At 38.0% G+C, this 14,258-nt stretch overlaps 1 protein-coding gene across 1 annotated transcript in view; it reads right to left on the bottom strand.

Moving 5' to 3' along the window:
- LOC107556052 (disks large homolog 4) overlaps positions 1-14,163 on the bottom strand; it is a 163,053-nt gene extending 148,890 nt beyond the window's left edge. The window contains exon 1 of the mRNA XM_016239042.1: positions 13,724-14,163. Coding sequence (XP_016094528.1) covers positions 13,724-13,753 — 30 coding nt within the window. The 5' untranslated portion in view covers positions 13,754-14,163. The remainder of the gene's footprint in view (positions 1-13,723) is intronic.
- Positions 14,164-14,258: the final 95 nt, after the last annotated feature.

Genomic DNA, 14,258 nt, shown 5'->3' with positions numbered 1-14,258 from the left:
TTTAGTGAAAAAACTATATTTTGTGGGGAACAAATAAAAGTGTTGCACTAAATGGTAAAATGTTACACATTGATATTTGCATTATTATAAAATCCATTCATTAAAAACATTCATGAATGTATTTATATATAAGTATATACTATAAAATACATTTCTTTTAAATGTATAGCATATTTTTTTAATAAGGCAACAACATATGATAGATACGATAGGACAAAACAAATACAGTGCAGCACGAACTGTTTTTATACAGTCTATGAGCACGAAGCGCTTACAATGTGCGCATCCGGTGTCACAGCTGACGCCGTGTTGCTTCAAGCGCATCATTCTGCACACCGGATGCGCACATTGTAAGCGTTTCGTGTTAAAAACTGCAAAGCACAAAGGGAAGAGAAATTGATGTGTAGTGTATTATATCTGTGCAACAGTTATTGAGCCTTTCTTTTAACAGTTTTAAATTTCAGTTACTGTGCACGTTAAAAACAATTGATAGTCTTTTCTACGCCCGTGTTTTGTTCTCACAGACACCCGGTAGCAAGTAACAAAACAACATTACACTCCGGCAAGAAGATTAAGTTATTTTTGCAAAATCATAGACATGTATTTACAAATCAAGTATAATGGGAACACAGAATGATCTTGGAGAGAGCTTTACCGAGCTGACTGCTGTAACCGAACGCGACCAGGGTTTAAAGCTGAACGAATGACTGACAGCCACAGCGGAGAAAAGAGTTTGTGTGAGCTTTAATGTAAGGACTTAAATATTCACATGTAGCTCACATTAAGCTATCGTATGGCTTCAGAAGTAACACAGAATAATTTGCACAATCGAGAAAAAAATAAATAAACAAAAATCTCAGATTTGGCTCGGCCTTCTCTGACCGATACCTGATTCGAGAAAAATGGCACTATCGGAGCCGATACCCGATATGAATATCGGATCGGCGCATCCCTACTCACAACAACCCAATAGCTGGGTTTGTCCCTTTTTAACCCAGCGCTGGGTTATATTTAACCCAGCATTTTTTAGAGTGTAAGGATCTTTTTTATTTTTCATATCACTCATGGATCCATCAGCTGATTAACGTATGTTATCCTGTGGACAAACTCATTTAAAAATGAAGACATTGCATGGCTCAGTTTAACGTTCAGTGAATGCTTACACTGGCCCATCTCATTTTCAGCAGATGTATCACTCAAAGAGGCAGTTAGATCTGTGAGCGTGAATCTTTCATTCAGTTTTAACCCAGTTTCTTCAGTCTTGTGTAAGGAAAAGCCTGAAGTTATTATTCACTCAAAATCTTGTCTTTCCGCCTGTAGCTCTCAAATCTTTCTAATGTTTCCACACGTTCAAACATAGCACTTCATAATACAAACAAACCAATTAGGTTTGCAGTTTTTTCTCCTCCTCCTTCTTCATTTGTAGTATAATTTTTGTTTCAAATGTTGCTTCAAAGATCCTTAGGAGAAATAAAGAAACAAATGTGGACTTGCAGCGTGTGGAGTAGCTCAGATCATTTGAACTTAGAGGAAATTGATAGAAATGTTTGAAATGTTTCGACTTGCAGAATATATAATATTGAGGATAAGTGTTCTTAAAGAGAGACACTTACATGACTATGCTTTTTAATACACTTAAGTACACTTTGTAATAATGTCACATTAAAAGTTTTACTTTTAACATAGATTTTAAATCATAATGTTTTAATATGCTTTTTTGTGCTTAAAAGGGGTACATGTATTTTGATGAGTTTACAAAAGCATATTAAGTTCTTGATTATAATTTTATTTGTAGTATCCTGTTCAGTATTACATTTACAGTTAATATATATTTAAATGTATTACATTGTACCTTCATCATTACAAATATATCTAAATGCATGATATATAAGTTTCAATAGAAATTAAATTATATTTGAATTGACCATATATGCTGGTCATTTTAACTATATTTCACAGACAATAGAAGTACTTATGAAATTACATGTAAAGATGTATTCAATTCCTACTTAAGTGGGTCAAAAAGCACTCTAAAGTTCAGCTAATTGCATTTAATATAAATGTAAACTATTAAGCATACTCATTTAATTGCAATTAACATGCAATAAGAGTCCAAAAACATTACAATATTATTCAAGCATATTTTATTAAACTATATTATTTCCATAATAAGTATTCTTTTTAAAAGCATACTGTGTGCTTGATTTTTTTTAACAAGAGTCATTAAGTGTTCAGCAGGACCACACGCAGACGATACTTTGGTCAAAAAATCTCACACGCAGTCACTAACATGACTGTTAATATGCCTTGTGATGAAAAACAGGGTTTGGCTGTTTCTAGTCAAAAAGAGGGTCAGAAATTTGAAGTGATGAAATTGTTGAACTAAATATTCAGCGATGCTGAGTAAAAAAGTGTTGGAAGCTTGTTTATTCAAGCTTAAGGTTTTTTTTTTTTTTTTTTCAGTGGGGAGTAAATTATGGTTCTGCTCAAAGTAGTATTTTAACACACCTACAGCTGTATTTGTAAGTATAAATTATAAAATCAAGTGTTGCAATTAGCTTTGAAGGAGACATACTGTATTATGCCCCTTTTTACAATATGTAATATAAGTCTCTGATGTCCCCAGAATGTGTCTGTGAAGTTTCAGCTCAAAATACTCCATAGATCATTTATAATATCATTTTGAAAATGCCTATTTTGAGTGGAAGCAGATATCCGCTGTTTTTCGGGCCTGTCTCTTTAAATGCAAATGGGTTGCTGCTCCCCGCCCCCTTTTCCAGAATAGAGCTGCACCATTACAGCTCAGACCTGCTAAAAACATCGATTTTGGTTCTGATTACCATGTTTATCATGCTGAAATCATGCGTTTTAAACCATATGAGTTTAAACTTCAGATTAGGGGTTGCATGCCATGACGCTTTAAGCTTGACGTCGACGAGTCGCTGGTCCTAAAGAGGGCGCAACAGGATAAGAAATCTTTGAAGGACTTGCACATTTACGCTCAGTTTCCAAACAGTTCACCTGATTATAGCACTTAACACCTGGAAAAGTCAGATTTTCATGATAGGTCAGGCATTCAAGTACTCATTTTATCAGCATCGGGTTTTTTTGGAAAGAATGTGGCCTAATTTATTACAAGAATTTGAGTTAACATTGTCCCCTCTGAAATGACTGATTCTACACCAATTGTTTAAAGGGAAAGTTCACCCAGACATAAATTCTGTCATTACTGAATACTGACCCACTCTTGTGTTGTTCCCAATCTGTTTGCTGTTGCTATTACGCCCACGAGATGAAGAATCCAGTCATATCAGCAGCCAATGAAATGCGGTTTTATTTTACATGCCTCTTAGGGATCATATGTTGAGATTATATGACCTGTCAAATACTATTCACTTTACCCCAGTAACCCTCTGTAATTGGACACTTTCACTCGTGGAGTAAATGCAATGACTGAATTGCATAATTTCTTCAATGTTTGCAACTGCTATATCGGTCATATCATAAAATGATAAATCATAGGTCTCTGAAAATCTTCTCCACCATTGCTTTCGTCCATATACTGAAATCCAAACTCACATGCCAAGACGTGTCAGTGTGGATCTGTGTGGCAGCAGCAATATACAGTTAATAAATCAATCAATCACTGCTGTCGTCTCCTCTGAGGCTGGGACTCTAAACAGTGTTCTGTGCTCGTCTGTGCAGTTAGCATGCTTTGCTCAAACTTTCGCCATGGCATTAGAGCTGGTACACCATTGTCGCTTGCGAAATCAAAATGATGGCGCTGTGGGTTGAAACTTACAGACTAAGGGGCGGTCATATTATAATGAGATCCCTTTGCCACGTCACCAAGGGAGCGAAATCAGACGTGCTCGTTTTTTCAGACGCTTGCAGAAAAAGTCTTCCTAAAACAAAGTTACAAGGTTAATCTTTTTCACGTTTCCTTGGTTGGTAGCTGCACCGGGGACCTGATTATAGCACTTAACACCTGGAAAAGTCAGATTTTCATGATATGTCACCTTTAAGGTCAGGCATTCAAGTACTCATTTTATCAGCATCTGGTTTTTTCGGAAAGAATGTGGCCTAATTTATTACAAGAATTTGAGTTAACATTGTCCCCTCTGAAATGACTGATTCTACACCAATTGTTTAAAGGGAAAGTTCACCCAGACATAAATTCTGTCATTACTGAATACTGACCCACTCTTGTGTCGTTCCCAATCTGTTTGCTGTTGCTATTACGCCCACGAGATGAAGAATCCAGTCATATCAGCAGCCTATGAAATGCGGTTTTATTTTACATGCCTCTTAGGGATCATATGTTGAGATTATATGACCTGTCAAATACTATTCACTTTACCCCAGTAACCCTCTGTAATTGGACACTTTCACTCGTGGAGTAAATGCAATGACTGAATTGCATAATTTCTTCAATGTTTGCAACTGCTATATCGGTCATATCATAAAATGATAAATCATAGGTCTCTGAAAATCTTCTCCACCATTGCTTTCGTCCATATACTGAAATCCAAACTCACATGCCAAGACGTGTCAGTGTGGCAGGTCTTACATCAATGGCAACAAAAGCCATTGCACATCCAAACACAATGTGCCACGACCAAATAAGCGTGAACGGCATTTGAGAGCTGTGGCTAAGAAAAAGATTTCAGGCAATTCAGTATATTTGGGTCTGTTCCTCACACAAAGCTAACACGACTTCAGGAATTGTGTCACTGTAGGCTTTAGTTGCATGGAAAGTGGCAGCCTGGATATTCTTTAAGACTTTTATTTTTGTATTGCATGGAAGAAAGTCATATGGGTTTTGAACAGCTTGAGTAAATGATGACACGTTTTATTTTTGAGTGAACTAAGACTGTATTATTGGGTGACAACTAATATGTTTATGCAATTTACTGATTTACATCACAAGCTATCAGAATTACATCTTACTTTTTAGCATATAAATGACATCTACACCAAATTGTATATTTTTGCTCAGTTTGAGCCTCTGAATAAAACTGAGCTGTTTTTCCTCCTTGAGTATGAGCTCCATATTCTTCCATATCATGCTATAAAAGCCTGATGTATCAAACACAATCCTCAACAAAAACACAGTATGTAAACTTTTTGCCTAAAGATGCAATACACTGCACCATTAAAATATATATAGAGAGATTTTTCTGACTATTATTACTAAGTCAGGCTGTCTTACTCAATGCAAGTAACCTCAAATGTATGAAGCTGGTAGCTCCACAGATTTGGTCCTGCAGCGCAGAGAGTGTCTGCACCTGGTGTGAATCCTGACAAAACACTTGGTCTTTTAAACCCCAACCTGCCATAACAAGAACCATCTCACTGTGTGATCAAGACATTTCTGCCCAGACAATTACAATAATTACGCTTTTCTGGAATTCTGCACGTACATGTGCTCGGTTGGCATTTATTCATTCAAGGCTCATCAATGCTTTTCAAAAGACTAGGTTGAAGCCTGTTCAAAAAGTGTAAATTGCTGCATAGACAAAATTATAAAATGCTTGCTACAAAGGCTCTAGGTTCCTGTAGCTGTTAGAGCACAACGCCAAGGTCATAAGTCTGATTCTAAGGAAATGCATATACTGGTAAAATAAAGTTTACCAGTTCCACCGGAACTATACGCTTTATAATGCACTGTAAGTTGCTTTTAAAGCATCTTACAAATGAACAAATATAAATATAATATTGTGTTGCAACAAAAAGCTCAATTTAAATGCAGAGAAAGACATGTATTGGTCAATACGAGGTAGATTATTTAAAAGCGCTTAAAGAGAGACTTTGCGTCATATTTGAATTCATATTCTGCTGTTCTGTGGCCACGGATTTGCGGGTCTTGTCTTTTTCTCCTACAGATGACTTGCAGGATCCTGTATGTTATAGTACTAAATTAGTTTTAATCATGTAACCACCACAGCGTCTTGTCTCCATTGGCCACACGCACGATTCGTGTGGATTGCAAGTAGCTGAGCGTGCAAGCGGCGATTGCAAGTGACTTCGTGATTTAGTTTCTTTTTTTCTTGTCTTCACCACCTGGCTACTTGTGTAAAATGTTGAGAGATTCAATTAAAAAAAAAAATAATAAATAAAATATGAATAATAAAAGATAAATCTTGCTGTGATCTGGCCTGTTATTTAGAAAGTATTTATTCTAATATTGTAATAATCACTATTTCCTCTCTGTGCTGTGATTTCTTCCTCCCTGCAAAATAATTAAACACAAAAGCATTTACTGAGCTCTTCATAAAGAAAGACTGCAAGTGACGTCACTCGCGGAAGTGCAGGTGTCTGAGAGTGCAAGTCTGAAAATGCAAGTGCATGTCTGCAGCCAGACCCTATTGTATTGCGCGATGCACCCTCTTGTGGCCTCAGGAGAGAAGCCAAAAGCTTTTTTTACCCCTAACTGAAAGCATGCCTATTAAATTCGAATATAATTGATATTTAAGTAGAAAATTCGAATTTAGTTTTTCAGTCATTTTGACAGCCCTAATTTACATATCATCTTACGAAGATATTATTGGGTGACAACTAATATTTTTATGCATTTTACTGATTTACATCACAAGCTATCAGAATTACATCTTACTTTTTAGCATATAAATGACATCTACACCAAATTGTATATTTTTGCTCAGTTTGAGCCTCTGAATAAAACTGAGCTGTTTTTTCCTCCTTGAGTATGAGCTCCATATTCTTCCATATCATGCTATAAAAGCTTGATGTATCAAACACAATCCTCAACAAAAACACAGTATGTAAACGTTTTGCCTAAAGATGCAATACACTGCACCATTAAAATATATATAGAGAGATTTTTCGGACTATTATTACTAAGTCAGGCTGTCTTACTCAATGCAAGTAACCTCAAATGTATGAAGCTGGTAGCTCCACAGATTTGGTCCTGCAGCGCAGAGAGTGTCTGCACCTGGTGTGAATCCTGACAAAACACTTGGTCTTTTAAACCCCAACCTGAACTTGAGCCACAACAAGAACCATCTCACTGTGTGATCAAGACATTTCTGCCCAGACAATTACAATAATGAAGCTTTTCTGGAATTCTGCACGTACATGTGCTCGGTTGGCATTTATTCATTCAAGGCTCATCAATGCTTTTCAAAAGACTTGGTTGAAGCCTGTTCAAAAAGTGTAAATTGCTGCATAGACAAAATTATAAAATGCTTGCTACAAAGGCTCTAGGTTCCTGTAGCTGTTAGAGCACAACGCCAAGGTCATAAGTCTGATTCTAAGGAAATGCATATACTGGTAAAATAAAGTTTACCAAGAAGCCGTGGTTTAAAAGCATCTTACAAATGAATAAATATAAATATAATATTGTGTTGCAACAAAATCTCCATTTAAATGCAGAGAAAGACATGTATTGGTCAATACGAGGTAGATTCATCCACTGTCACAATCTGTGGAGCCAGATTTGGCTCAATCTCAGTCACCACAGGGAGAGATCCAGTTTCAGTCCAACTGAAGAGGCTTTCAAAGAGTAAACCTTCACTTCTGTGAACACACACACACACACACACACACACGGCCCGTCTTCAGACACACTAACAAACTAAAGCATGGGGAGAGATGGCAGACTGACACATGCAGCTTATCAGCTCTCACGTACACACCTCTACAAATACACAGAAAGCTTCTCTATCATTCTCTCCGCTCATATCTCCTACCCACTCCGTATTGTCTGCTTCTGTCAAGTGACGAGCAGGCGCCTGCTTCTGTTGCCAAGGGAACCGGCTTAAATCAAATGAAGCCAACAGTAACTGAGTGACATTCACATGCATCTGTGGCCACAGATGAGCTAAAACACACACACACACACACACACACACATTTATACACAAACAAAAAACTGATTCTAACACAACAAAATAGGACACATGCTGAGGAACCATAACACACGGATGTAAGCTGGCATGATACATAATTCAGCCACAATACAACTTGAACATAATGTACAACAAACTTTATCAATCAAAAAAGTCATGAAATTGCTGAATAAGGATGGGACACACTGAGGGACACAAGGATGATGGCAAGAATCACAAACTAAAAAGTACACTGATAATACCACGCCTTTTTGTAATAGAACAGGGTTTTTTGGGACTTTAACATGATAATTCTGTGGTATTCTTTGGGTTGAGGGAGTACTACGTAAACACCATGATATGCACACTTACATATCATATCAAAATAAGTACACTTTAGAATACTAAATATTTTAAAAGAGTACTTATAAGTACTAATATACTTTTTTAAAAATACTTCAGTCCCGGCGCCAGAACACATGACCTGGGGGGGGGGGGGCTTGTATGATTCTAACTTATGTATTTCTCCCGGAATACATAAAAGCAAGTCACCGTTAAACTAGGAGAAGAACAGAGTGAACTTTATAGTGACCTACACAACGTGTACCTACAGTCAAACCAAAATGTATTCAGACACCTTCAACATTTCACACATTATCACAGTTTATTTACTATAGTTTAGAATATGGTAATAAAATATGACAAGAACAAGTTCATCTTGATAATGTCAGATAACACTTAAAGGGGTCATAGGATGCCCATTTTCCACAAGTTGATATGATTCTTTGGGGTATTAATGAAAAGTCTGTAACATAGTTTGGTTAAAATGTCTCAATGGTAGTGTAAAAAACACCTTTTTTACCCCGTGAAAAACAGCTCTTTTCACATCAAGCCATTTTGTAGCATTTTCCTTTAAATGTTAATGAGCTCTGCTGGCTCCGCCCCTCTCTTCCGAGCTGCTCTCAGAGGAACTGTTCACTTTAGCCACATTCATCGTGAAACTTGCTAATTAGCACATTATTAGGAAAGGCGATTTGCAAAGATTCATTACAAAACATAATTCTCATTTCTGTAGGTGAAGCTGGATCATGAATGATTCGCGCGAACATAGACGCATTTATGTACGTAAGAACAAACGTAATCCACTGTGTCTTCAGCGGCTCAGATGTCGGGAGTAAATGACGACTGCTGTGTTCATTATTACATCCAACAACAGAACACCTCAATCGCTTAGGAGTCACTCTTGTCTACATCTGCTCCGTGGTGAAACAATGGCGGACTGATGACAGTCACTAAGGGCGGAGCTAAATAAATGAACTATAGTGTCCTGCACCCACTAGTAAAAAAATATAAAAAATCATATCTGGTGTATGAATTCTTTTCTGTTTGACTGTATATGATTAAAGATTGTAATTGAAAGGATTATTATTGCCGCTTTCCTTAGACACCAGTGTATTTAACAAACTCACAAACATCAGTGTGAATTTAACAAATGTTGCTTTCTGCGTTTAAAATGTAATGCTTTCAAACACTAGATTGCATGTTATTTACAGTTATAGTACATTAATTTTACATGCAATTATTTGAACTTAAGAGTGCCTTTGAACAACTTAATTAGGACTTAAGTACATTGTTATATTTCATATTACTTCTATTGTCATTGAAATAAGTTTAAGTGTACTGCTAAATGTATAGACAACCACTTGTGGTAAACTAAAATATACTAACATATATGTCATTATATATGTATTATACATTTAAAATATATTAACTTTAAATGATATATATATGGAATTGTGTATTGTGTATTTAGTATGTTTGTCAAATCATTAAAATAAGTGTATTTCTTTAAAGCATGGCAAAAGATTATTAAAACAATGTTTTAAAATGTACATTGAAGTCAAATGTACTTTTTAAAAGTGTACTTAAGTGTGTCGAGAAATATAGTCATGAAACTCTTTTTAAGTGCACTTTTATTTCATTAATACTGTATTAACTGCAGGTACAGCTTTTTAAGATTTGAAGTACACTAAAAGTGCACATTTAATACTATTAAGCACACTTCTTTTTCACAAGGGATACTAAATTGTTTATTGATTATTTTCTCTCAGCAGTGTGCTAATAAAAATGCTGAATTAAGGGCCGGTCACACTAGATTTTGAGCACGTAAAATTTCTTTGGACATTGCAACGGTTGTGATATGAAGTTGCTTTGCAACATCTTTTTTCAAAACATAAATTCAACATGTAGCAAATATAAATAACAAATAAATCCAAAATGTAAAAATATCCCATCTACTCCACTTTCCTGTCTATAAATAAAAGTGAATGTAACTAAAAGTGTATTGTTACTCCCCTTAAATAAGAAAAACAAATAAATAATGATAAATAACACTGCGTTAAGTTCTTAATGTGGAAGCATTTGTTCCCCTAAGTAAGAAAATATTTGTAATTAAGAAAACTTAAAGAGTGAATAATCAGCATTAGCAGCTAGTGCACTTATTAGGTGCAAAGTGCTTTAAATTAGCCATTTGTCTGTACAAATGATTTAATCGTGAGCATAATGGATATAAGCAAATGTATTCTGTGGTTCACAAAGAACTAATGCTAATTAAAATGTAGATGCTGGTTATTCAAGTATTAATAGATGTTTGAAAGGCTATAGTTGAAAGGCTTGATATCTGACAGCAATCAGATTGAATGCACATTTTGCTCAAGTCCTCTCAGCTTTTTCTCCAGAGAGAGAGAGAGAGAGAGAGAGAGAGAGAGAAAAACAGCAATCTCAAGTCTCATATATAGAGTTTTAGAAAAGATCTCAACAAAGTCTGAAACTGTGCTCAGATTTGCAAAGAAGCACCTGCTAGTGAGAGATTTATGAACTCAAACGAAGCTCAAAGCTATGCTTTCCGCATTCATTTTATAGCTCTATACACTCTCAGAAATAAAGGTACAAAAGCTGTCACTGGGGCAGCACCTTTTCAAAAAGTACATGTTTGTACCTAAAGGGTCCATTTTTGTACCTTAAAGTACTTACAGTGTACATATTAGAACCTAATAGGAACAAAAGTGTACCTTTTAAAAAGGTACCGCCCCAGTGACAGCTTTATACCTTTATTTCTGAGAGTGTACTGTGTGTCAACTGATGCTTTTGGATCTTGAATTTCAACATCTGAGTATAATTTTGATCCATAAGCAAAACGTCTCGGGTTACTTATGTAACCATGGTTCCCTGAGTACCTCACAGAAAGAGCAATACAATTGGGATCCTCGCTAAAAACGCAGTATGGTCTTTAATAACCGTACATCCAAAGACCAAGTGCACCATTTCCATCTCAGCCCACACAAAAGCAGGCACTGCGCTAATTTCTCTCTTCAACTCTCTCTCTTTGTAAATGTCTGACTCTCACTCACTCATTGGGCGCAGTAGGGCTGTTGGGAGTGAGGTCATGGTAGTGTTTAGGAGGAGCATGCAAGGTGGGAGTCAATCTGAAGACAACGAGAGAGAGAGAGGAAAGTGATGGAACAGACACCAGCACAGGAGAGAACGCACCAGCCAATGTTACATAAACCATTCGGAGTGCTCTGCCAGCAACACGACATGGGTAAAAGAGGCACAAGCCATCAGGAGCAGTGGGATGTGTCTCACCTCCACACACACACACACACACACACACACACACACTCATACACACACACACACACACACACACACACACAGGTTTACATTTGTGAAAAGTGGGAACATCCTATAGGCGTAATGGGTTTTATACTGTACAGACCGTATATTCTATTGCCCTACACCAACCCTACCCCTAAACCTACCCCTCACAGGAGACTTTCTGCTATTCTGCTACTTTCTACTCCATTCTGTGTGATTTATAAGCGTTTAGAAAAGTGGGGACATGGGGTAATGTCCTGAAAAGTCACCTTCTCCTTGTAATACCTATGCCATACCTTTGTCATTATACACATTTATGTCCTCATTTGTCACAAAAACGCGCGCACACACACACACACACACACACAGACACACACACACGCACACACACACACAGAGAGGGAGCCTGCTGACTGCAGTTAGATGACAAATCACATGTGAGCATTTATTAATGAAAGCTTTCGCTTGTAGCCGACCTCTCGCTCTCTGGCTCCCACACACATATACGTCCTTCACTCTATAATTTAACAGATCGCTCTCACTTTTTTCTCTCATTTCCTTTTAATTTCTTTGAGCTTTTGTAAGCCCTCTACGTCCTCCTCCTCCTCCTCTTTATGGACAGCATCACACGTCTGTGAAGCACCACAGCAGGGTCAGAAATTAACCAAAATGCAACTGACAAAAATGCTCCGGAAGTGGCAGAAATGTGTCCTTTTTTATCTGTTTCTTATCAAAAATGTGATATATTTCATAATATTCTGAGAAGCAATGCAGACTCTGTAGTGCCTTGTAGCTGTCAAACTGCACACATTTTTTTGGGTGACTGTTGTGTATGTGCCGCTAAAAAAGAAGTGTATTTAAATAACACTAGCAATCAAAGCTTAAAACAGCGATCCATTAAAATCTACTGTACAAGTATAGGCAGTAGAAAGCACTTTTGGAGCTACTTTGTATTTGAACCGTCAGAAGTGTTCAGACTGAGGATGAACTGATTCACCTGAACTATTAGACAATCAACATACCAATAAAAAAAGAAGCCAATTCATAGTTTTCACGTGACGTCAGTCTTTTACAGGAATGCCCACATGGAGGGCAAAACAAGGCTTTCCTTCCACTGACCGCCAGTCATTGATATGAGGTTTGCAGTAAGTAGTAAGACAGTGATATTTAAAGGCCAAATTCAGTATACATCTTATTGATGATGCAGACTTTGTACAGGCAAGCAGATGAACCCAGCATATAAATGCAATGCACAAAAGTTTAATATCAAATATGTTCCCATAGAAAACCATTATAAAGAAAACACTTAACCATTTAGTGCATTGCCTTCATATTCCAGGCTCATTTGCTTGCCTGTATAAAGCACGCATCGTTATTAAGGTGTGTACTGAATTTGATCTTTTAATATCACTGTTTTAAAGGCACTTTAAGTGTTTTCACATTAAACGTCCTGCTGTTTTTAGTGATTGAAGTATTGTGGCAGGTGCTTTATAAGGATTGCTAAAACTTGCATTTCTTTGTTTTATTCTTTTGAGAGGTGATCTAAATATTTTTGGAAAATTGACAGGCTTGTGCTGCAGCTCTATGGATGTTTTGCCCGCCGGGTCACGTGACTGAAAACTATGAATTGCCGGGGGCAATTATTTCCACATATAACCATATATATATATAGTCTATATAAAAGTGCATTTCTGTCACTGCACCACAGTGCGCCTGAGTGTGAGCCGCGTTCTTGCGTTCCGCTGCGCTATTGTTTCATTGTTGTGCACCTGTACACACGCGCTTGGATGGAGACAGCTTGGTAGTGGCGTCTCGCTGTGCTTTTCAGCGAGGCGAGTAAAAAGAAGTTGAACTCCTAAAAACGCGAGCGTTCAGCTGCCTTCCGCTGCGTCCAGCTTTCTTGGAACGCAAGAAGAGCGCGTCCTGTGCGTAAAGATGCCTTACGCGCGCTCCCCAAAAAACGCAAGAGAGGGATTTCAAATGCACGCTCCTATTATAAAACAGCCTCGTATTTCATTTCAGTGCGAGCTCGGGTGAGAGAGCGAGATCAGACGGAAGAACAAAGAAGTGCTGAACCCGTGAAGAGGCTCGGAACAGAACGCACCCTTCACAGCACACGAGCAGGAGAAGCTGCTCGACAGAGAGCGATAAACTTCCCCCCTCGCGCGCACACCGCACATTCCTGCTTCTGGTCGTGACGGGATGAACTGGCTTACCTTTGTGGTCACTATGCAGAGGCAGTCCATGGCAGAGAGAAGACAGGTGGAGATGTATCCAAACCCCCGTTCCCCCCTCTCCCCTCTCTCCCTCCAGCTTCTCTCCTTCTCTCTTTCTCTCTCTCAGTGCCCGCCGTTCGCCCCTCTTTTCTTCAGTGTATCTCTTTTGACTGACTTAAGCATTGAGGAAAATAGAGTATGGAGGGAGGGGGGAAACGTAAAGAGGAAGGGGGAGGGACGGAGAGAGAGAGAGAATAAGAGAGGTCTGCCTTCAGGATTTGGCAAACGAGGAGAGGGACGCGTTCGTATCGATGAGGGGAGGTACAAAAAAGACGAAACGGAGAGATGCGAGCAAATGAAAGGAGATGGGCAGGGGAGGATGAGTGCAGAGACGAGAGGTGGCGAAGAGGGGGAGAAAAGAAAGAGGGAACGGAGTGAAGCGGCAGAAGATGGAGAGAGAGAGAAAGAGAGAGAGAGAGAGAGAGAGAGAGAGAGAGAGAGAGAGAGCGCGCGGGGGGAGGGGGGGGGCGCAAAA

Source organism: Sinocyclocheilus grahami, unplaced genomic scaffold (assembly GCF_001515645.1).
Source record: "Sinocyclocheilus grahami isolate Dianchi unplaced genomic scaffold, SAMN03320097.WGS_v1.1 scaffold553.1, whole genome shotgun sequence".
In the NCBI taxonomy this organism is placed as follows: domain Eukaryota; kingdom Metazoa; phylum Chordata; class Actinopteri; order Cypriniformes; family Cyprinidae; genus Sinocyclocheilus; species Sinocyclocheilus grahami.
This window is presented reverse-complemented; position numbering and strand designations above follow the sequence as displayed.